This window comes from Montipora capricornis, chromosome 7, assembly GCF_036669925.1.
Source record: "Montipora capricornis isolate CH-2021 chromosome 7, ASM3666992v2, whole genome shotgun sequence".
Classification (NCBI taxonomy): Eukaryota; Metazoa; Cnidaria; class Anthozoa; order Scleractinia; family Acroporidae; genus Montipora; species Montipora capricornis.
The window spans coordinates 27658894-27681393 of NC_090889.1; the positions used below are offsets into that span (position 1 = coordinate 27658894).

Here is a 22500-nt window from a genome sequence, read left to right on the forward strand (position 1 = left end):
ATGTTGGCTTGTAGAAGTGACAAGGAGCTACTATTATTTTGCTGATTAGGGTAGCAAAATAAATGTTGGGTCATAAACCAGATCAAAAAATACAGATCTCAATAAGTGGTTTGCTCCTTTAGTGATGCACACGTTCATAGAAAACCAGAAACTCTGTTAAAGGTAAACAATTAAATAGTACATAAATTATATTCTCAATTAAGAGCTCCCAAATATTTTCCGCTTACCGTTGGAGTTAAAATTGCCAGGTGAATAAGAAAAAACAGCAACATCAAGCAGAAATCAACGCAACGAGGTGAACCGTCAAGACTTGCTTTCTAACAAAATGTTGAAATGGCTATAAACGGCATAGAAATTTATGCCGATTTGATTGACGTTTTGAAGTGTTTCCTGAAATTTTACGGTGTAAGCACATTCTGCTGTCGCCTTGTCAGAAAACTACAACTTCGTATCACCCTTCCGAAGACTATAATTGACAAAACAAACTTTTTTCCGTGGTGTAATTTCAGAATCTTACCGCGTGTGTTTGTTTTAGGGAGCGTTTACACGAACGCGGTCTCATTTGTAACCTCATCGTTTACCTTCTGTTTACACGACACCGATCAAAAGTGTCCATTTGAAACCGCTGTCAAAAGTGCAGCGGTTTCATCTGTCGTGTAAAAGCGAAACCGCAGAGACAACCGCAGGTCGATTTGAATACGGTTACTATTTTGGTGCGAAATTTGCATTGTTCAATTCTAAATAGTGAATTTAGCACATAGTGCATTCCGTGTATAAAACACTTCCAAACCGCATCGATTTTGACGCGGTTTCGAAGTCATGAAACCGTGTCGATGTGAAACCGCGTTCGTGTAAACGAAGACTATCTTATAAATTATGCGGATTTTTTTTTGCGAATGAGACGTCACGCAGCGTGACCTAGGAATTGAGTACCGACAAAAATTCGCGTTTCCAGTCCCACTTCATTGTGATGTAACCGAAATTTCGGTCCGGTTGGAAATGTCGTTCCATTTTTCCTTGGTTAGTTCCACTGGTCTCCGACGTGATGGTCAGGCATAATGGAAAGCACCCACGACTGCCTTTTTAGACATCCTGCTCCCGGAAATAACTAACCGGAATTTCCGGAATATGTTTTCTCGAAATGGTAAACAACCTCGAGCGCATGCAACTTGACTGGAATTTTCGGTAATTCCGGGGAGAATTCAGATGGAACAGTTTATCACGGTGGAGTGTTTTCGGAAAAAATGTAAGACCTTTCGAGGTATTCCTTTTTTCTCGCTTTGACCGGAATTCCCGGAAATTTTTTTACCATCACGCAATGTGTGTGTGTGTACCCGATTGTTATTTTATTGCGTTCTCGAGGAACGAGAGAACGCATCCTAATTTCGTTTCGCAGGCGCCAGAAATCGAGATTTTTTGTGAAGACTGCAAATTGGCCGCCCCTCTCTTGGTTTTTGGAGGGGCTTTAGGCCTCGTTTTCGTGTACATGGATACGTCATTCCTGTGCACGTGCTCTTTTCTGGCTGTTTGTCGTTGCAACGGTGCGTTGGGTGTTGGTTGAATTTCTTTGCTGCGAAGCTGCTGTGATAGGTAAGTTTATACGCATGTACATTGAATATTCATTTGAAGTAGTACGAAATGTTATTAAAAAGTCCTCTAGGTTGCATTCATCGAAGTATGAGGAACTGTGTACAACTCCCAATAAAAGAATTAAGCCGCAGTTCTGTGCTGGATTTGCAGTTCGTGTTGAGGTCAACTCGCTCGATGAAGAATCGCCGTGCTGTTGTAATTTGTTGGCCTTATGCAATGTACCAAACAGATCTAACGAGCTATGCAGCTCTTTGGCTATTGTACCAAAGAAATTTACCGAGTGGTGTAGCTCGGTGGCCATTTCAAAATTAGCGATGAAATGATATATGAAATAGATCATATATGAACTGCGGATATGCAAAATTGCGATCATAACTGCGAGGATCATAGCTTCATTTGATTTCAAAATTATTACCCAGTAGTCAAGAGCAAATGAGGTGGAGGCCTGCCAAATGTGAGGCCAAATGTTGACACCAAGTACATGGTGAGACAACATAATTATCCAGGCGATAGCTAATGCTCAGAACTGTGTAGTTCATATCAGTGAGTCTGATATTAATAAGCTAGATGGTTCAATTATCACTCCTGTTAATTCTCTTATCAGGAGTTGAACACAGTTCCCTCAAACGTCGATGAATGCAACCTAGAGGACTTTTGAATAACATTTCGTACTATTGGAAATGAATATTTTATGTATATTTATAAACTTACCTATCACAGCAGCTTAACTGCGAAGAAATACAACCAACACCCAACGCACCACTGAAACAACAAACATAGCCAGAAAAGAGCACATGCACAGGAATGACATACATAATTTTTTTATTTGCTTTTCTTCTCACAACCCAGTGTTCCATTATCACACTACATATCCTGTAGAACGCACTTCCATCTTGTAGTAAATGTACTGGATTTACCTCTAACAGTATATCGCTTAGTATGTATATCAATTAATGTTAAATAAACGTTGAATTACCTTACCTGTGGTACATCGTCGTCCTTTTGCCTCCAAAGCAGTTTTTTGAGCGATTTTAAAGGATTTTGAGTTCGCGGTTTCCTGTTCCAGAGTCAGAGGGTAAAAAATTATAAGGATTTGAATGGGGAGAGGACAAAACGAGGAGCCCTTCTCCATGGAGTACCTAAATGGAGTACCCCTGACTTGCACTAATAATAAAATAAAGTATTATTATTACTGCGAGTAGTCTCTTATTTTTCTTTGACATAGTGGAGCGCGCAATTGCGTGACATGACTCGTTTTTACCACTAATTTGCAAAAAATAATAATTTCACCCGTTGAGCGTGGCTCTTCGGAAAGAAGGACGACTGCTGGTGGTCTAGCTCGAGAACTGATTTTCTCTTCGCTCAACGGTTGAAGACGTTGAAGAACAATTTGACTCGGTGGTCAAATGTAAGAGGTTCAAAGACCGAACATGTATGGTTGAATGATGATCAACGAGATTCCCTTCCACGTGCACGTGACGTCATCACGAGTATCAATACCCCAGATTATAGACATGATATTATAGACATGATAACACCCCAATCGACTGCGCATGCTTCCAATCTTACATCCCACAAATTTTAATTTTTTTCGCTAAGGCTCGCCAGAAATAACATTCTGGTTAGCTTGTTTACGGTTAGCCCTCACTAACAGTGAGGTTAACACCATATTTTACCCCTGGTCTGCACAGTCTGCGTTTTGGCGTGACCGGCAAGAATACAGAGCAATAGCAACTTGACATGAGCGGAATGTTCAGTTAATTTGCGAATGGATAAATGAATTGTTTGGAGTTCAATTTTATTCTTCCTGATAGCTTGGAAAGGCGAAGGCGATTTCATGCCTTCAAATTTTGGCATTTATGCAAATACCGCTCACAAAGTGAAACCATCGAAGCGAAAACTCTTAATGAGAATTCCAGATTTTGCCCAAAATTTCTAAAGATATTATAACTTCAAGTCAAAGAGTGGACACCTACCAATAAAAGGGCCTTCGCTTTTGAAAAAAACTTAAACGTAGACTGTATCGTCCTGTCCTGTATCATATATCTTTATTTACCCTCGGATTTTTAGAGTAGCTTGGTGTAGCTAATATCTCCGAGCATTTACCCCCAACCATGATACATCACAAGACAGACCACAACACCGGGAATTACATGCCCTACTCTTTGCGACAAGTGTGCTGGTTCTTTTACGTCCTACAGGATTATGAACATCGTCACTTTCCATGGCCCAAACACTCCCGCGCGTACACGTGGCCGTTCGTGGCCACCACGTGGCTACCACGTGACCGTTCGTGCAAAGTGAATTTTACACCCTGGATTTTACATTCCGTCTGATAGTACTGTGACATGACTGGTCACATGGCTGGAGTATTCAAGTATTCAACTTGAATACTCCGGATATTTTGTGGACTTGAAAAGTAAGTCCACAAAATATCCGGAGTATTCAAGTTTATGCTTTGCGTAATATTCAGTCTTATACGTAAAATACCTTGAAAATTTGAATTTTGGACTCGATTTATTATTATTTCCTGATTGAGGTACGAAAATAAATGTTGGTTTGTAAACCAGAACAAAAAATACAGATCGCAATATCTGTGGTTTGCTTCCTTTGTGACGCATACTTTCATAGAAAACCAAACTCTGTTGAAGGGGAGACATTTAAATACTGCATAGAAAAATTATATTCTTAATTAAGAGCGCCCAAGTATTTTCCGCTTACCGTTCGTCCAAAACTTGCAAGGTGAAGAAGAAATACCAAAAACAGCAACATCTCCAGAAATCAGTGCAACGAGCTGAACCTTCAACAGTTGCTTCCAATAAAATTCTTCTGAAATGGCAAACAGCGGAAAGCAAGTCTCATTACATGTTTATGCGGAGTTGATTGACGTTTTGAAGTGTTTCCTGGAGTTTTTACGGTGTAAGCACATTTTTGCTGTTGACTTGTTACAGAAAAGTACAAGGCCATATCACCTTTCTGAAGACTTAATTGACGCAACAAACGTTTTTTTTGTGATGAAATTTCAGAATCTTACCGCGTGTGTTTGTTTAAAAGACTATCTTATGCGGAATTTTTTTTTCGAATAAGATGTCACGCAGCGTGAGTGGCCCAGGGATTGAGTACGTGGCGTGACGTGGGTACTAATCTGCACTATTTAAGCCTCGGCACTCGTTCGAGGTTAGCTTCATGAATTGTTCTGGTGACACTCTCTTTTCGCAGATTTTTTTTAACTTAGGAAAACTTTAGTAAGATCGTTTGGCACTTAATATACATAAAACTGTGAGTCTCACCTTATTTTGGAGTATCCATTGTACAGTTGGTACATCTGTTCTGAGGCTAGGCTTAATACAGAGACGCTTACATTCCCTGTACACAGCAAAGCCAAGGCGCCACGTTCTTCTAGCTGACAAAACTCTCGTTTCTTTTCAATTTTTATCAGATAGATCTAGATCATTGCTCTTGATATACTGAAGGAACACTGGTCCACAGGATGAGATTACTCTTCAATGGAAGAAGAAATACCACGGTTATCACAGGATGACGGATAGACATACTACTGAAGACACTTATCGCAATTGAACGCTCAGAAGAAGAATATATTTCACGTACAGAAGACTATGATCCACGACTGCCCGAATACTGTCTAGATCCGGTTTCCTCGATTACATGGACAGACTAAACAATAGCCTGCGTGGCAGGCGTCCGAAGGGGTGGGAAAGAAGAAAAAACGAGCGGGAGTGGACTCCCCCTCCCTCCCTCCCTACACTCCCGCGCTCCTTTTGAGCCCTTCTCTCCCCTTCTACGGCCTGCCACGCAGGCTAACTGAACAATGAAAGAGATATGTGTACGGGACAAATAAGCAGTTATTGTTTCAATTATTTAGTTCAATATCAATATCAATATCAATATCAATATCAATGTAAATGTAGAATTGAACGAAAGATTTACTGATAATTGCTTTTTTTCCTATCAGTGCTTTTCAGTTTGTTCCATACAAAAATATGGCTCTTCGTTTTTTCGTAAATAAATAACATGGAATTCAGATAACTCACCCAAGAAGGAGACTTGCTTCCATTCCATTGGACTCTAGTCAGCAAATATTCAGGCTAACAAATTTGTAAAGTTCATGCAGCAAGAGAACTCGTTTTCGCCAGGACTGAATTTCAAAATGGCGTCCCATTATTTACGAATCAAGAGCACCAAAAGCTGTTATGATTTTATGACGATGCAAATCGTGAATCTAAATGCAAATCCAAAAAGCTATTGGTTTGAGTAATTTTGGTAACATTCACATTTCTTCCCAGCGTTTTCTGAGTTACCAGTTTAAATGCTTACCAATAAATTGCCCTCCATTAAAAAAAAAAATGCCGTAATATTAATATTATCAAATCTTTGGTGAATAATCGAAAAGTCTAAGCTAATCGGAGTAACTCCAGTAAGATGAGGGGGAGGGCGTGTCACTGACAAGTAAAAAACATGAAAATATCACAAGATATTAACGGCACGGTTACACTCGGCAATTTTTGTCAGGCTTGCAATTTGTCTCGCAATTTTGCTCCTTCATTTTTGTTACACCAGGAAATGTTTACTGCAACTGCGTTTCACTAACTTTTACCTTTTTATAGACAAAGTTTATGGGAAGGTTAACAGAAAATTCCGTTGTAATGACTTCAGAAATCACAAGCAAAGAGATGTAGTAAAGTAGTTTAGATCTTTTTTATTTTCTTTATTAATTGTGTTGTTTTTAAAATAGAAAATACAGTACACTCAACAAATATTGACCAAATCTACCATCAAGGTAGAATCTGTAGGTCCTGAAACAACAATCAGACTTCAAGCTGATTATCGAAAAGAATCGATCAGCGGGGATTCGAAAATGTATCGGAGACATACACCCTTGAATCGATCTTGAGTTGGTTAAACAACTGAACATTTTTCAACAACAACAAACTCCTCCCAAAAGTGTATTTCTCGCTTAGTACTCGGTGTGTCTGATTTCTTGATGCAGAAAACGCCTACCAAAATAGCCGCACCAAGCACCAAAATACTTCCGACCATGCGGAACACAGGAACATAGGATCCTTTCAAATCCGCTACATAACCTTGGGAAGAAACATCCAAACAGAACATGATCAAGCTCCCGAACGAGTTCTAGGAAACCCTGAGTAATAGCAAAACGAGCAGTAAAACAAAATGATGACTAGCTTGAAAAGCAAAAGAAGGGAACGTGGCCAGGATTTATATAGGTTTTATGAAAGAAAAAAGTGTGTTTCCCTGATCTACATCATGCCATATGACGAAAACACGAAATCGCAAGAACGTGGCATTGTGTCATGGGGTTTCAACCGTACGGCCATTTCTATTTCCTTTAATAAAGGATGCTTGCCGCTTTGCAGACGCCTCAGCAAACCTACTGTCGTTTGCGTTCAGCAAACTATGGTATATAATAACCCAGGTAAATTAAAGAGGTGAAATGATGTATTTTTCGAAGCTTACTCTGGGATACTGGGGTAAGAAATTGGAGTGCTTCTAATACGACTCAAACGAGTGTCCTTTCGATTATCATTCGCATGCTCTACCCCTGAAGTATACGAGACTCGTACAAGTTTACTCATTTTTCCAGAATATCGCCGACTAAACATCAAAGAAATACACTTCTTCATTAATTTGCTAAGTGTAATGCGCCGCCGGATCAACTCGAAACTTCAACATTCCACCCCCGGGCAAAGCCCGGGCATTTGAACTTTTAAAAATTGGATCGTTCAAATTCCCGCCCCCTTGGGCCAAACGGGTGTTCAAATGCCCTACCCTATCGTCGGATTTGTCTGTTATACCCTACTAAAGAACAATCGTCGTCGGCTCCTGACGTCTATAACAAAGACCTTTTGAAGACCTTTTTTGTAGGCCAATCGCTCACAAATGCTACATCTCTTCCTTTAAACTCTTCCATGTCGTCCAAACATATGTTTTATAGGTGTTAGCGACTTCGGCGCCCGAAAAAATCGCAGGCAAAGGTCAAGTTCCCCACTCCTCGGGCATAGAGGATAGTCAAATGCCCGCGGTTTGCCCGGGGGGGGGGGGGGGAGGTTGAAGGTTCGCTTTGATAGGCGCGTAACCTATAGCATCGTCTCTGCTGCACTGATGAGAACGCATTCGACAACTCTTGTTCCCAGGGTCTCTCTTCCTCCCTTCCCTTGGAGCGGGAGGAGCCCCTGGGAACGAAATTAGACAATTTTCACCTGAGCCTGGTCCACGAGTCTACTGCAGCAAAGTGGTAGAGCATCCGAACTATTAAACGGGAGGTCATCGGTACGACTCGTGGTAGTAGGGTATCCCCGAGTTAAAGTCAAAAGTTGAAAATTATTGTTTTGCAGTTTATCTGGTTGGGGTCACCAACGAGGTAGACTGCCAGCGGCCGTTCTTTTTGCCTTGGGTTAGCCTGGTGAGATGCAAACCTCAATTAGCAGAAAAGCGCACGGAGAGTCTGATGAGAGGAAAAAATATCCTAACATCCGCGCCCGCATTTCTAGAAGCTTGGGGCTACTCATCTCGCACGAAGTGGCGAAAATTAGGAGATGAAAGGGAATTCTCCCAGTCTACCAACGAGACCACCGTGACTTCATGTGAAATGCCTCCGTAAACTGTTATTTTGGTTAATTGGTCTCGATACATCGAGCATGAGTAAGTGTAGTTTACCTCCAAGCGCAGGTCCACAGGCTGCTGTAATGCACGTCACGCATTGAAAAACACCAAATCCTAAAGGACACAATCGTTCTGGAAGACTTTTTAAGACAGCTATACTGAGGCCACACCCTACTGTACCATCAGCTAAGCCATATACCACAAAGAACAGTACGAAGTGTAGACTTGAAGTTGCCATAGGCAAAAAGAAGGTAACCAAGCCTTCTGCGGCCGCGGCAATGGCATAAATATAACAAGGATCCATCACCGTGATGTCATTAAATCGACCAATCACTGGGCGAATCAGTAAAGAAGCCAAGCCACTGTAGATGTAGAGGCGGGAGGCTTTTACTTCGGAAAATCCAATTTCTTCTAAGTAACGAACCTTTGAGAAAAGAATAACGCCGTTTGAACTTTGTTGCCATAACTTGTAACAAACTCAAACTTCGCCGCACAGAACCAAGAACCCAACTTCCCAAGGATGTTTCCCCGAAAATTTAACACGAAGTTCCACTGAAATTGTCAAACTTTTAGTAAGATATGCCAATCACTCCCCTAGAACGCAACGGGTCGTCAGCAGTAGCTGTGCATGGCTAAATGTACCAACGAAAACTGCTTGTGGAACGGGATCCTTTTTGTATGCCTCGTTCTTTCGTTTTTGCCTCAAACGACTGTGGGTTTCAAACGGAAAAGGATTACAACACTGTCCACTGTCCTTTTAGGAAAACGTTTTGTTGTTTGCCTAATGTTATTGTCAAGTAATTTTTAAGGGCATTCGCGAGGCCCCAATTGTTGACACGGTAACAGTATAGCATTGCTAGTAGAAAAACGTCAAAAACTCAGAGATTACCACCTGATCTCGCCAATATTGAGTTTAGACAATTTTACTTTGCTGGTAAACTGCTCATGCAGATACAACGCTAGACTTCATTGACGGAAAGGAGACAAAATTTGCGCCTCACTCCAAGCGTAAATATGCATAAATACGCTCAGATAAAGGAAATGCTTGCGATACAGGCAACATAGGTGGGAATAACAAATCAATATAATAATAAAAGCGTTCTTACCATATGCACCGTTGGAGTGTAATGTCCAAGGCATATGATGGTCGCCGAGGTTGTGCATATAATAAATTTTTTGTGTTTCAATATTGAGATGTCCCAGAACTTCTTGTCATGTTTGAGGTCCTTATTAAATCCTTCCTTGTCCGATTCCAATGTGATTGGTTTATATACTAATACCAAGATGAAAGTGACCGACGTAATGCCACTTATGGCGAGAAATGTCCCTCTCCAACCAAAGTTTTCATGTAGCACTTGTACAAGAGGGCTCATAATAAACAACCCTCCACCGGGCCCCATGGCTATTAGCCCCAGGCTCATAGAGCGCCATTTCATAAAGTACCTTGGCACAGCAATATACGTAATCATGACAACGCCACATGATCCAAAACCGAAAAAGCCTCCGTACGTCACGAACATGATGTAAAGACTTGACACTTTCGATGTTGCTAACAGAGAAATTACACAAATAAGTGATCCAAAAAAGGTCACAATTCGAGCTCCAAAGCGATGATACAGCTTTCCAATGACCGGACCAAATAATCCCATGCCCATCATGGCAATAGACCCTGCCCACGCTGCGATAAGAAGGGAAAAGCATTTCGCATGTTAGAACAATATCATAGATGGCTATTGTGAAAAAATGCGTGAACACACGCATGAAAACACGCGTGAAAACCCCCTCAAGAGGTGTCACTAAAAATAAATAGATGAGGAACGGGGTTGACTCAGAAGGTAAATAGAGAAGATGGAGGCTCCGGTAATGGACTCTTGTCGGAGTCAAATGCTTTTGTTGTGAAATTCTGGTCACCGAGGCCAAGAATATGTTCGAATATCGACAAGAATTTAGCCCGCGAGCACGTTCTCCGTGGGACTGCGTCCACCGCAGAGAGAGAGCCAACAGATTTTATATGCCCCTCAAAACGGAATCTTAGACCACAAAGCAAAAACGTAAACCCAAACCAACCATGCAGGGAAGGAATAATGAATAAAAAAGCACCAGCTGCATTATTCACAGCCGTTAAGTTTCGTATTTTTTTCCATAGAATAGTTCATGAACGTTTAACTTAGTTGAGCTATAACTCTGCTTTGAACAATTCGATTTGATTCATGCGCCCGTCAACATTTTCCTATTGACTTTGAAATTTGTTCCTTCGTCTAGCTGTTCTGTCTTTTCCGCGTTCATTTTGGAGAAAAGTGTAATTTCTGACGGTTGAGCGTGCGAATACGAAATTAATATTTCTACGGCACAGGATCAAAAGGGTGTGGGTGCGATTGGTATAAGGCATGATGCGTATCATGCTGTGTAATATTCAACAATTATTCCATGAGTGCAAATTGGATATGAGGTGATAAATAGCCAACGAGGCGCGTAACGCCGAGTTGGCTATAATTATTGTTTTAGTATATACTTCACGATGTAAAACATTATGGTAAACATTTGTGTTGTTGTTACACGATCTTAAAACGCAAAATAACGACAGCCAGAATTACAAGCTTTTGAAGAACACAGTTTCGTACTTTTGAATATAGCATGTTTATGCCGAACTTTGTGGTTTCCCTTGTAGCTTCTGGGACGGCATTGTCAAAAGTTGCTGTTAGTTCCGAGGCAGACACTTCTCCAAACATGTTGTTCTCAGCCATTTTGCCGGACAAAACTTAAACTTCGCGCCGAATTTTTTTCTTTTTCGACACACTGACACTTAAAACCTCGGTTGTTCGCTGATAACCGGGATTTGGCGAGCCAATCACAATTGCAATAACCGGGGATTGAGTATATACTAAATAGATTTAGCCAAGCCTAAAAGCGCCGGGAGCTCCCGGGTTATTTATCTCATTTGCGTTTGGTTGAAGACATGGATCCTCAAAGGCGCATGAAACTAATTAACTTTTCTGGACTTAATTATTTACAGCAATGTGGCTTAGAATATCTCATTTTAAAGGTTATAAAATAGGCTATTCAGAAAGAAAATTTTCAGCACAAAACCAAGGACTTTTTAAAAAGATAACCGTAAGTACAAAAATTCGCAAAAATATTGTTAGGGTACAAAAAGTTACCCAAGATTTCCACCAAATTTGTCTAAAAAGGAAATATGTGTCAACACTTGTCATTTCTCCATGACGACAAACAAAGTCGATTGTGTTTGGCAAAATGAATTACCTGTCGGACTTCGATGGGCAAAAAATATGAATAGATCTTTCAAAACCATTTTAAACCAAAGTTTCTGAATTGTTTAGTCCAAGATATGAAGTTCTAATTCATGAAAGGTTAATTTTTCCAGCTACCGTTGAAAAATTGCTGGAAATTGTTTCCCTGATATTTTCCCATACTTTAGGAGAGGTTTTTCCGTCAAAAATCATTTCGAACAGTCCATAAAAAGCAATTATGTTTGCACATATGAACCACATAAGGCTCTTTACTGAGGCGGCCATTTTTACGAGTATGGCCGCCTCGATGAGCTCTAAACTTGAGCCCGTGATGTGTTCACGTGATACTTGTCATATCAGCATACATAGAAGGGTGGACGTAGGGACGTACTTACGGACGAACGGTAGCATGGTGACGTCATAGCTAAACCCAAAATATCTCGCATCGATGTGTCACCATGGGTGCTTACCATTTAGCCAAAAAATCCGGAAATTTTGCGGTTTTGAGGTTAAATGGAAAGGCAATTTCCCGGAAAATCTTTTCGGAAAGTGTGGACAACCTCCAGAGGTATTCCGCTTTTTCGTTCGGAACGGAATTCGGGAAATTCCCTTACTATTTGCGAGAATCGTTCCGTTTCCAGGCCCTTTCTCACAAGATCGAGTAAATATGCGGGATGGAATAGTAAGCGCCATTCTCATCCGGTAGGACAATAAATTCGGCAAATCACTTACCTTTATGGAACGATCATTCCATCCGGATTATTTGGCTAAATGGTAAAAACCCCATATTTTCTTAATCATGGTGCTCCGCGCGCCGAGCTCCGCTATAAATTGTTAGTTCGTCGCGTGGTGAACCATTCTAGGCCTGCATCAGTCTCTGTAACTTTTGTTTCTTTCTATGTATCGTTATTGTTTTGTGACAAGAAACCCTTTAAACCCTGGAGGGTTTGTAGCACTTCATTGGTTCGGAGAATACGTTTCTTCACAAGGGGTTTTGGTTTGTCACAGGTAATCGGGTAGGTTAAGTTGTTCATGCCTGCCGCTGGTGTGAGGCCGAAAGAAACCAAAATAAACCTAACGTTTTGCATTTGTCGGTGTAGTAAAGTTGAAATCTGAGATAATTCACCTGTGTCAGCCTTGCCTTGCTGGAACTCTTCCAAGAGAGCTGGGAACAAGATGCCATAGCTAAAGGTGAAGCCACAGATAATAATGTTGGAAACGACCCCTGCGAAACATACGACCCACGACCAGCAACTGTCCTGAAAAGGAATTACCTTGCCAGAGTCTTCGCACGTTACCACTTGGATCAACCTTTTCCCAGCGGTCCGCTGATCGGCCATCTCAACTTGTGAGAGCTATAATAACAAAAAAATTATAGATAAACATATCTTTAAGACGACTAGGCCATTTGTCGGACATTGTAGGTCATTTGCCGGCACGAAGACCACTTGGTGAACTTATTCATTTACATACGAAGACAAGTGGATTTAACAAGGCAGTATATGGAATGATCGCCACATTTAATATATTTACCCTAATAGAAAGATTTTGCCTTTTTCTTGCAGAGCCTGTATGCAAAAACGACCGACTTCGGAGGCGACGTTTTTGTGTTCGTTCCGCGGAGCAGGCTTTTTTTAACCTCAAAATGGGGACCTTGGCTTCCACGTCCCAGACACAATTTTTCGTTTTCCGCACATGTGACTCTTTGAACTTTCAAAACCGACGGATCACAAAATTCAAAAAATATTACAAGCACACGAAACAGTTGAGCATCTGTCTCAATATACACACTTGCTTTATAAAATTTGCATACGATGCCACAAAGATAAACATGTCACAGAAGAATCACTAATCGTGTTACGTATTCGTAACGTCACAATTATTTGTGATTCCGCGCGAAAGTTAGAGGTAAGAAATTTATTCGGACTGATTAACTACTTGGGTTCCTATATCTGGTGGAAAACGGTTGTCCTCTGAGATATTTAAGCGAAGATATTTGCATTCGTCGATATGATCAGAACAACAGCCAGAACGATGATGAGAAATTAAAGTTGCAGACTACTTATTACACCGTATTTAATTTGTCTTGCGTTCAATATAATGTATTACACTGCATTTGTAACTTTTTATTTATTTTATTAATTTAATTCAATATTTATCCAGGAGCATCCAATTTAGCAGAGCTAGTTTAAATGGAGCCCTGACACAGCACAAAACAAAGACATAAAACATTAAAAACTATACAAATAATTAAGTTACGGTATAAAATGCAGCATGTACCGCAGGTGTTACTGTTGAAGATTGCGCTTTAGTTTGATTTTAAATTCGCTGAACGTCTCTACTTGCCTAATGTTTCTCGGAATGGTGTTGTAAGTTCGAGCCCCGTTTATTCTGAAGCTCCCCTGATACTTTGCAGTTTTTTGCGAAGGGAGAGCGCAGCAAATCACGGCTTCTGGTGTTATAGCCATGGAAAAAGTGTGCGTCCCTAAACTCTGAAAGTAAGTACGAAGGCGCTATTCCGTGAAGACATTTATGGACTAAAAGGCATTTGAGATAATTTCTGCGCGCTTGTAGGTTGGGCCAGCCAGGTGTTGACTCAGTGATACATGCGGCACGTCTATTTAGCTCATCTAGGTAATCTTTGCTCCCAGCCCCACAACTGTCCCAGACAGGCGAACGGTAATCGAATAATGGCAAGACTATAGTATTATAGAGCATTAGGCAAGTTGGCTTGGGGAGAACCTTACGCGCTCGACGCAGAACACCTATTCTTGACGAGATCTTGTTACCAATATTCTATTTGGTCCTTCCAAGATAGAGTGTCGTCTAGGACCACTCTCTAGGCTTGATAATTCGCTATATCACCTCCCTGACGCAGTATCTTACTTACTCCACGAGCTTACCACAGGATAACTTTGATTTATTTACCGTATACTTAACAAAATTACTCCACGTTGTGTAATCCCTTATCAAGTTTCGCAATGCACTACATAACCGGCTCTCTTGCACGCACTCTTTATAACCTATTTATGCATTCGTCATTGACCAATTAAAACGGATTATTTATATTCACCGTATTTTTTGACCATTTTTGCTTTTGACCCAGAACTTCACACAGACCGGTTGTAATTTAACACCAGAGAATTGTTGAATCGCGGTGAATAACTAATCGACTGCGTTAAATAAATGCTGCTTGGTATAACGAGACCACCGCAAATTGTTGCGTATGCAACGGCGCATTTTGTTCACGTCTGAGTTAAATCTAGCATAACATAAGGGCAGCGTGAGAGACTCGGTAATGACTCACGCAAGTTGGTGTGTTCATCATGGGGCAAAATAATCTCACTTACCGGACAAAAACTGCAGGAATCATCTGTGCTAGTAAACTGAACAGGAGCCATGTGCCCAAGAAAATCACGACGCACTCTGAAATTGAGGAATATGAATCCGTTAAACCAAAGATTTATTTTAAAAGCGCTCCTCTGTGTGAAATGAAAGAGCATAAACAAGCAGTCGCCATCGTTTTTCTTTAACTGAAAAACAGGTTTAACAAGAAATTAAATCCTACTTGACATGATATCCCAAATGGTAAGGCAATACTTCCACACTTCTGTCATCTTGTCCTCTCTGCATCTTTGAAAACCTCATGATCTTTGCTCTGAAAGGTATCTCGCGTGCAAATTAATTGCAACGGATGATCATCAAAGACTTAATAGTCGCTACCACGTGCGTCAATAAGTTTATTCCCTTGTTTTTTTAGAAATAGTGCGTGCTGAAGACAAAGTTCGGAACAAACAAGATAATACCGGTATTTTCACACACGTTCGACATACTAAAAAGACTTTATACAAAATAAATCTGTAAAAAACAACTGATATATACGCGCTTTGCGCCTAGTTAGTCGTCATTTGAAAATGAAATCTCGAAGTAATGAACACCTCGTCAGTTATAAAATTTTACAAAAATATCGGCAATAGCGACATTTTGATTTTGAACCGGACTCCCGAGGAACACTCGTTTTGTGGAATGTTTTTGAAGCCGCCCAAAAACCTCACAGCTCTGCTGCTCGTTTTTTAAACATTACAGCACTGTATTTTTCCATGTTGACTGGCGCAAAAGACATTCGAACTACGCAGTCAGAGGAAGGACCGTGTTATTGGAGAAACTGGAAAGTTGAGAAATTGAATATCTATCTCCGAGGGGGGGGGGGGGGGGGAATGCTCGTCGTCTCGCTCAGGAGTGTAAATTTTGGATTTTGGTCTCGCTTTGGGCGTTCCGGGCAAAGCGCCAATATTTTAAGCCGTCAAGGTCTCGTTTAGGGTTCCGCGAAGAAACACAGAATTACGCGAAGAGAAACAGAAGTCAAATTTTCTTTTTAACTTGTTTTTAGGGGTCAAAATTTCCTTAAGCCATGCCCAGATTAGTCTCCTTTAGGGGTCACAAAAAGCTTGAGCCACGCCCAGATGGTCTCCTTTAGGAGTTAAGTTCAAAATTTTCGACGAGCATCCCCGTCTGTTCCATTTGGGAGTCCCACCCCCCGGGATTTATGTGCATGTCCAATTCAATCAACTATTCGGAAAGGAAACCCCAGAAAATCTACTGTATTTACATTTAATTTAATGCTAGAGCATTTTGGTAAGTTTCGACGGTGCGATGTTGGTCTACAACTATCATTAGTGACAAGTTCTTGTTTAAAACGGACGACTCGTCAACTATCACTAAAATTAGTGAAGTCAGAAGACAGAACTTGTTCTGCAGAAAGGATGATTCAATACTTGTTTGAAGACATGTCCTTCAACAAATTCCCCTTCTTGTCAAAGGCAACTACCCATAGAATTTGGTCTTCGTGATGCTGCGACAAGGGACTTTTACCCCGATCGATGGCGTTTGATTTGGGCCACTCGTATCCTTTAAGATTACAAAGCTCTCGTAAATAATAAAGTAAAGTCTCTGCTTACGAGCCAAATCATAAATAATGGTATTGCCGAAACCAGTTGGTAGAACAGCCACAGGGTTCAATGTGTTAGCGATTTGAAGGGATAAATGATAGAAACCTCAAAAGCCATATCGCGCTTCTCTTTTCCTTGGAAAAAGGCGTCACAATCTGACAAGAAGTAATTAATTCGTCAAAAAAATCTGACAGCGGTCCTTTGTCAACGGACAAATCCGAACTTTCCGTTGCTTGCGCATCTTCAGATTCTGAAGACGTCGGTTGCAGAAGATCGTGCAGTCCCTGTATCTCTCTCTATCACCATTCTCCCTCTGCTCGCTTGCGTGACCAAAGCAGGCTGTTCGACTAAACTCAGAAGGGACTGCGATCAGTCTAACCTTGTCCCGGTCTCCGCCACATCCCACCCCGCCAAAGTACGTCTAACAAATGGAAAATTGATTACCTTGTTCTTTCCATCTTCCTTCATCTCGTTTTTTGTTTGCTTGTCTTATATGAAGATTTCAAAAAAAAATCGCAGGTCGTTTCGTGTTTGGCTGCGGTGGTGCGATTTAGCAAATACGCTGCCGACTCATTTTTAAGCTTCAGTTGTAGCTTCGGAATAAAGACGTACCTGATAATGTAATGTCTTGCGGTTTACAGTTTCGTGCGCAATCCGCCCAAAAGGCCATCAAACGGATCCCTTGCAAGCGTGCTATCTTTCCGCAACTGATTCCTTTTGCCTCTGTTTGGCGCATGCGCTCATGCCTCTGAATACAGTAAACACCCGCGTATAAGAACCTAGAATTTTTGGGTTCAGGCTGAATGGGTTCTTATGTTTTGGGGTAGTTTTTCCGAACTCAGGCTGATTAGGTTCTTAGTAGGTTCTTATTTGTAGGACTTGTCATAGTGATACCATTCAGAGAACTACTGTAGTACTAGTATGTCATAATGGTTGAACATTTGTATTTTAAACAGCAAAAATGCCAAGCCTTATTTTTTAAACAATAATAAATTCAGTATCATAGGCTACCATATTTACAGTTGTATTTGATAATAATGTAAATTGTTAACAGCAATATAAATATATAAATAAAAACAGCAAAAATAAATAACAACCCAATTTAGGGAAAGAAGAAAGAAACCACATGCAACCTGAACATTTCAGAAGTTAGGGAATTTCAGGATCGAAATTCCTAAATGATTGAAGCACAGAAAGAACAAACATTTTCTTTGGGTATCACTGTTACAGTTGGACTGAAAAAGACAAGCAGTAATGTGTATTTCACAGGAGCAAAAGTCAGGGCACTATACAGATTCAAGTCCCAAGGCTACACCAGTATAATTTTATACAGTATTCTATACTCTGTATTTATAAGATTTTCAATTAAACAAATAATTTTCATGGTGTTTCTCAGAAATTTCAAAATTTTCTATCAATTAAAATCCAGTATTTTGGCTACAAAATAAGAGTGTTTTTTTGTATAAGAACCTATTGTTCTTTGCCAGCCTAAATAGGTTCTTATATATTTGGGTACTAAAATGCCCAATTTCAGCCTGTAGGTTCTTAAATCACTAGGTTCTTATACGCGGGTGTTTACTGTAGTTCTCCAACGTAACTCACTTGAGAAATACACTGGTTAAGTTTTCATAGCAGAATTATGGCGAATTTTCGCCTTCTGGGAAAAAAGATTCTTTAGAATAGTGGCCCAACTCATTTGCACTCTCTACGTACATTAATGCCTTTCTGTTGTCCTTTTTTATTTTTAACCTCTTCACTGACTTTCAGGTAAGGAAGAGGAAAGTGAACTGTCAGCCGTCTCCTCGCCCAAACTCGCCAAAGGAACGAGGCGGGCGAGGTGAGTTTTTTTAATTTTTGTTTTTTGGAGTGGGCTTTGTCAAAGGCCGAAAAGGTCATGAAAAAATAAACATGACCTCCTTAAAAAGCTTTTGAAAAGATGTCAATCTTACAGCAGAAATTTGACTGAAAAATTACAAGGGCTAAATTACCAGAGAAGCTGGAAACCCCTTCAATTTCGTTCAATTTTGACAAAAAGTCCCCTCTGTTCTTGCGCCGACGAAGGAGACGCTTCCCAATTGAGTGTTTGGGTGTTCTGTGTGTTCGTGGGTGGCCTGTGCATGTTCCAAGCGCGAGAACTGTCAGTTGGTTCCAAATCTACGTCACAATAGCATCCAGCACGCCAAGCGTTTGTTTTGCGCCATTTTGGAAAGTCACAATAACATTCAACATGCCGATGAATCATTCGGAAAAATTCGGGAAAATCGGAGGCATTTCCGATCGACACGAAACTTTGTCAGTAACGAGTTATGGCTTTTAGCCAATCACTGACCAGTTTTTATCGGAATCGGTTGAAATGATGTTATTCTCTGATTTGCTGAAGATCACCTTTGAGCAAGACGTAAATGGCCTCCACGCAGGAGGGTGAAAAACAAGGAATTTTAGTCGAAATCTCGGGAAAAAATACATAGAGAGCTTCTTTAGAGCCAAGCAAAAACATCTGGATGGTTTTTGTGGCAATTGTGAAGGATATACATGTTAAAAAGGTTACCGACTCTGTTGCTGTGTTCTCGCGGATCGGTCGATTTCTCTGAGATTTGAAAGGATGATTGCTAAGTAAGAAGTTTCATTTCAATGAAAACACCACAGGATTTAGTCCACAAGTAATTTCGAGTGAGAAATCAACTCCCTATAACTCAGTCCAGGAGTAAAAGGATTAAGATGCTTTATGGAAACCAGGTGCCTTAGGTCCCAAGGCGACGTACTATAATCTACGATTACTGCTAGTTATTATTATTATCATCATCATCATCATCATCATCATCATCATCATCACTGGGATACCAAAGGGAAAAAAGGGAGGGGAGGGGAGGGGACGGGTCAGGAGAATGCTTGCAGACCAGTTATACTCCGGTAGTTTGAACAACGCACTTCCTTGCTAGTGGTCGTGGGTTAAACTCCGACAGAACCATCTTTAAGGGTCTTGGATGAACTGAGGACAAAATGCGAATTCCAAGTCTTCCCCCAGCTTCTCAATAAATGTGGCCGGTTTAGGTGAAATAGACAACGCTTATTAGTGAATGGCGCATGAAGCTACAAAGCAAACGGGACATACAAAAAAAAAAGAATAATAACGTTTTTTTTTTTTGTATTTATAAATTTCCTTCACCCCTGCAACCATGTATTGTTAAATTAGAATTGTCGTCATATCGCACCCTCTCAAAGTTCTTTCAGCCCAAACAAGCCGCACGCGCGGCACTCGTTTGATTCACTTCAGTGAGAGGTGGAGGGATGGGAAGAGATAACAGAACACAAACTAGCCGCGCGCGTGGCACTCGTTTGGTTTGCTTCAGTGAGAGGTGGAGGGATGGGAAGAGAGAACGCAGGGTGCCAAAAAGAGAGAAAGAAATCTGCTAATCGATAAACTATCAGGCGCAGTTCCGTCGTACGTTTTTGCTTTCAAAATGCGGGTGTAGCCAATTAATGTTGTCTCTGTTCCATGGTACTTGATTTGCAGCCTGTTGAGGGAGTTCGTAGTCACCCCGGCCGCCCAAACGATCATAGTTTTTTCATGAACATTGTAAAATTGTAAGACCAAACGAGGCGTAGAGGCACCACGGTTACAGTTTTATGACGGAATTCGCCATTAGCAAAAGAACACACTGTAACGAATCAATCGACAAAATTTGGTCAACTATTAAGTGATGCATTTTCTTTTCTGCCATCAACAAATAACAAGTGTTCCTCAAGAACTGTGCCATTGGCGCATTCATGACTAGCGAAAGTTTCTCTTTGCAAAAATATTGGTTTGGTGACTGAGGTAAGATTAGTTTGGTGACCACGTTTGGCGTCTCGATGAAAGATCACCTTACGGAATTCTCGTTTCCCAATGATGTAAATGCAAGGATTAAACAATGATGCAACAAAACGTAGCCATACGATAACATACACAAGAGGAATGGGAAGCTCTGTAACATCAAGTCTGCGGAGACCAAAATACGGCAGCCAGCATACTACGTAGACAAGCAGCATAGAGGCGAACATGGGGACGGCCTTGCGTTTATGACTAGCTCTGCACCCTCTTTGTTCAGAACCAGGAACACAATGTTTGCGAATATTTCGACTCTGACGAGTTATTTCAATAATTATGTAAGCATAAGTGAAGCTCATTAACGCAAAAGGAAGAAAAAAGAAGAAAGTGAGAAAAACTATGTCATAGGCGAGTTCCACTTTCGCGACTTCATCGGTTGGGTTCTCCCTCACGTCGTGGTGGATTGGATCGAGCCAAGTAAACTGCACCAATGCTGTGAACGTTGATAACAACCAGATGAAGAGAATGACCACAACGCAATTGGGTCTAGTTACTAGTGAAGTATAACGAAGAGGATGAAGTATGGCAAGATATCTGAGAAGATAAGATAAACATATTGGTCAGTATTTCATGGCAGTCAGTGTGATAAATACGAGAAAATGTTAACTCTGCTTTGCAAGTGAAGATTCATTTTAATTAATTTAATTTAATTAGTGGTTTCAGTCCCAGTCCCTTGGAGAGCCTGCTCAATTAACAATAGGGAGATTTAGCAACGACGACGGGATCGGCAACGAGTACGTCATCTCGAAACATAAATTCGCGTCATTGTAATCACTTCGCGACTATTCAAAGCTTTTTAACATAGCAATGATGTGGCAGTCCCTCAAAAATGAAAACGATATGAGTCATGCGTAATTTAGGGAAGAAAATGAAAATTTATCTCCAGGTGCTGACGTCCTCCATAAAACCTCAAATATGGTGATTTCACGTTGTTGTTTTGCTGACGGCAAAGAAATGGACAAAAATGAAAAACGCACGTGCAGAGCGTGCAGAGCGTGCAAAGCTATTGTTTTTTGCCCACTAATTATAAATATGCAAATTTGTGACGTTCTCGTTGCCGTCGCCGTTGTCATTGCTAAACCTCTCTAATTATTCTACGAGGGCGCGCTGGAAATATATGAAGTAATAGGTAACCCGCCGAATTGGTTATAGTAATTTCATATCCAGTAAGACCGTGTAGAATAAATACTTTATTAAAAACGCCAGGATCAACAACTCTTCCATGTTGATTTTGTTTGTCAGAAAAATGCTCAGAGCTCCAAAAATGTCTTCAGCTCTCTTTATTGCTGACGCGTTCCTTGACCATATTAGGTACAGCAGGTATATTTAACAATTGGACCCGTAGCCCGCAAGGGCTACGGGTCAATAGCTCATAAGGCGAAGGCGAATGGGCTATTGACCCGTGGCCCTTGAGAGCGAAGGACTAATTGTTTTGGTATCACCAAACTAGTCGGACAGAAAAGGCAATAATAAAGTTACCAAATGCAAGTTGAAAATATCTTTATTTGGGAAGAAGCTATTAACTACGTTTTGAATGAATTCAAAACAAAGTCTTGGATTTGTTGACTCTTTAAAAGGACCACTTGGTAATCGTGTTGTGGAACGGCCTAAAAGCAGGTCGTTCGGGCACACTAAATAGGAACCATCTTCGGGCGACCTTGGATGACGGCCTATAGGTCTTTCATTAATTAGGTTAGCAACTTCAAAGAGTACCGTTTGAAGTTCTGAAAACGAGAGGATGCTTTCTCCAATTGGAACCTTGAGTGATCTTTTGACTAATCTGATGAGAGAGAGTCTGATGTTCTATTTTGCCATGGTGCATCAGCTGGCGTGAAGTTCCATTCAAAGCCTTCCATAACTCCAAAACTTTTAAGCTTCTCCCAGTCCCAGGGTTTCGTAACATTCTTAAGTTCCTGACTTGCTGCGACAACTTGCGTGCCGTTGTCGGAATAGATCTTTCAATTGACGGATATTCTCTGAGTGAGACAAATCTTCGCAACACCATAAGAAATCTTTCTGTGCTGTAGTCTGGCGCAAGGTCCAAATATACACTCTGGTTCCAATGCAATTAAAGATCACTCCATATGCTTTTGACGTAGTACGCTTCTTAACTGCGTCACGGATCGTGAAGGGTCCAAATAAGTCAATTGATGGGAAGTACCACGGAGGTGCGCATATGCAGGCTTAAGTACTAGTCTTTCTT

At 40.8% G+C, this 22500-nt stretch overlaps 4 protein-coding genes and 1 long non-coding RNA gene across 6 annotated transcripts in view; 1 reads left to right on the forward strand and 4 right to left on the reverse strand.

Moving 5' to 3' along the window:
* Positions 1–532, reverse strand: part of LOC138055831 (uncharacterized) — a 28903-nt gene extending 28371 nt beyond the window's left edge. Inside the window, exon 1 of the mRNA XM_068901701.1 lies at positions 228–532. The gene's annotated coding sequence lies outside the window, so the exon portion shown is untranslated. The remainder of the gene's footprint in view (positions 1–227) is intronic.
* LOC138056737 (uncharacterized) overlaps positions 1–5006 on the reverse strand; it is a 26012-nt gene extending 21006 nt beyond the window's left edge. Inside the window, exons 1-3 of the mRNA XM_068902605.1 lie at positions 4881–5006; positions 4312–4419; positions 2572–2647 (exon numbers count right to left, since the gene is read on the reverse strand). Coding sequence (XP_068758706.1) covers positions 2572–2647; positions 4312–4419; positions 4881–4915 — 219 coding nt within the window. The 5' untranslated portion in view covers positions 4916–5006. The remainder of the gene's footprint in view (positions 1–2571; positions 2648–4311; positions 4420–4880) is intronic.
* Positions 755–6309, forward strand: LOC138056739 (uncharacterized). The gene is made up of 2 exons (XR_011133525.1): positions 755–1590; positions 5030–6309. It is a non-coding gene; the product is annotated as an uncharacterized lncRNA (long non-coding RNA).
* Positions 6293–15544, reverse strand: LOC138056730 (monocarboxylate transporter 4-like). Of its 2 annotated transcripts, XM_068902592.1 has the most exons (6): positions 15049–15544; positions 14831–14906; positions 12607–12835; positions 9339–9910; positions 8287–8656; positions 6293–6692 (listed from the first exon to the last, which is right to left on the reverse strand). In XM_068902592.1, exons 1-6 carry the CDS (start codon positions 15126–15128, stop codon positions 6508–6510), a joined length of 1512 nt encoding a protein of 503 aa, XP_068758693.1. In that variant the 5' UTR covers positions 15129–15544; the 3' UTR covers positions 6293–6507. The 2 variants fall into 2 exon arrangements, with proteins under 2 accessions (XP_068758693.1, XP_068758694.1); XM_068902593.1 differs by lacking the exons at positions 14831–14906; positions 15049–15544 and adding an exon at positions 13014–13279.
* A 4023-nt stretch (positions 15545–19567) lies between these two features.
* LOC138056732 (histamine H2 receptor-like) overlaps positions 19568–22500 on the reverse strand; it is an 11333-nt gene continuing 8400 nt past the window's right edge. Inside the window, exon 4 of the mRNA XM_068902595.1 lies at positions 19568–20831. Within this exon, the coding sequence (XP_068758696.1) occupies positions 20117–20831 (715 nt within the window). The 3' untranslated portion in view covers positions 19568–20116. The remainder of the gene's footprint in view (positions 20832–22500) is intronic.

Excerpts from the sequence above, each read along its gene's own strand:
- LOC138056730 (XM_068902592.1), bottom strand. The coding sequence starts at position 15,128 with ATGAGGTTTTCAAAGATGCAGAGAGGACAAGATGACAGAAGTGTGGAA. Across the intron at positions 14,907-15,048 it reads CATTTGGGATATCATGTCAA|AGTGCGTCGTGATTTTCTTG; the intron begins GTAGGATTTAAT and ends CCTCAATTTCAG. Across the intron at positions 8,657-9,338 it reads ACACTCCAACGGTGCATATG|GTTCGTTACTTAGAAGAAAT; the intron begins GTAAGAACGCTT and ends CTTTTCTCAAAG.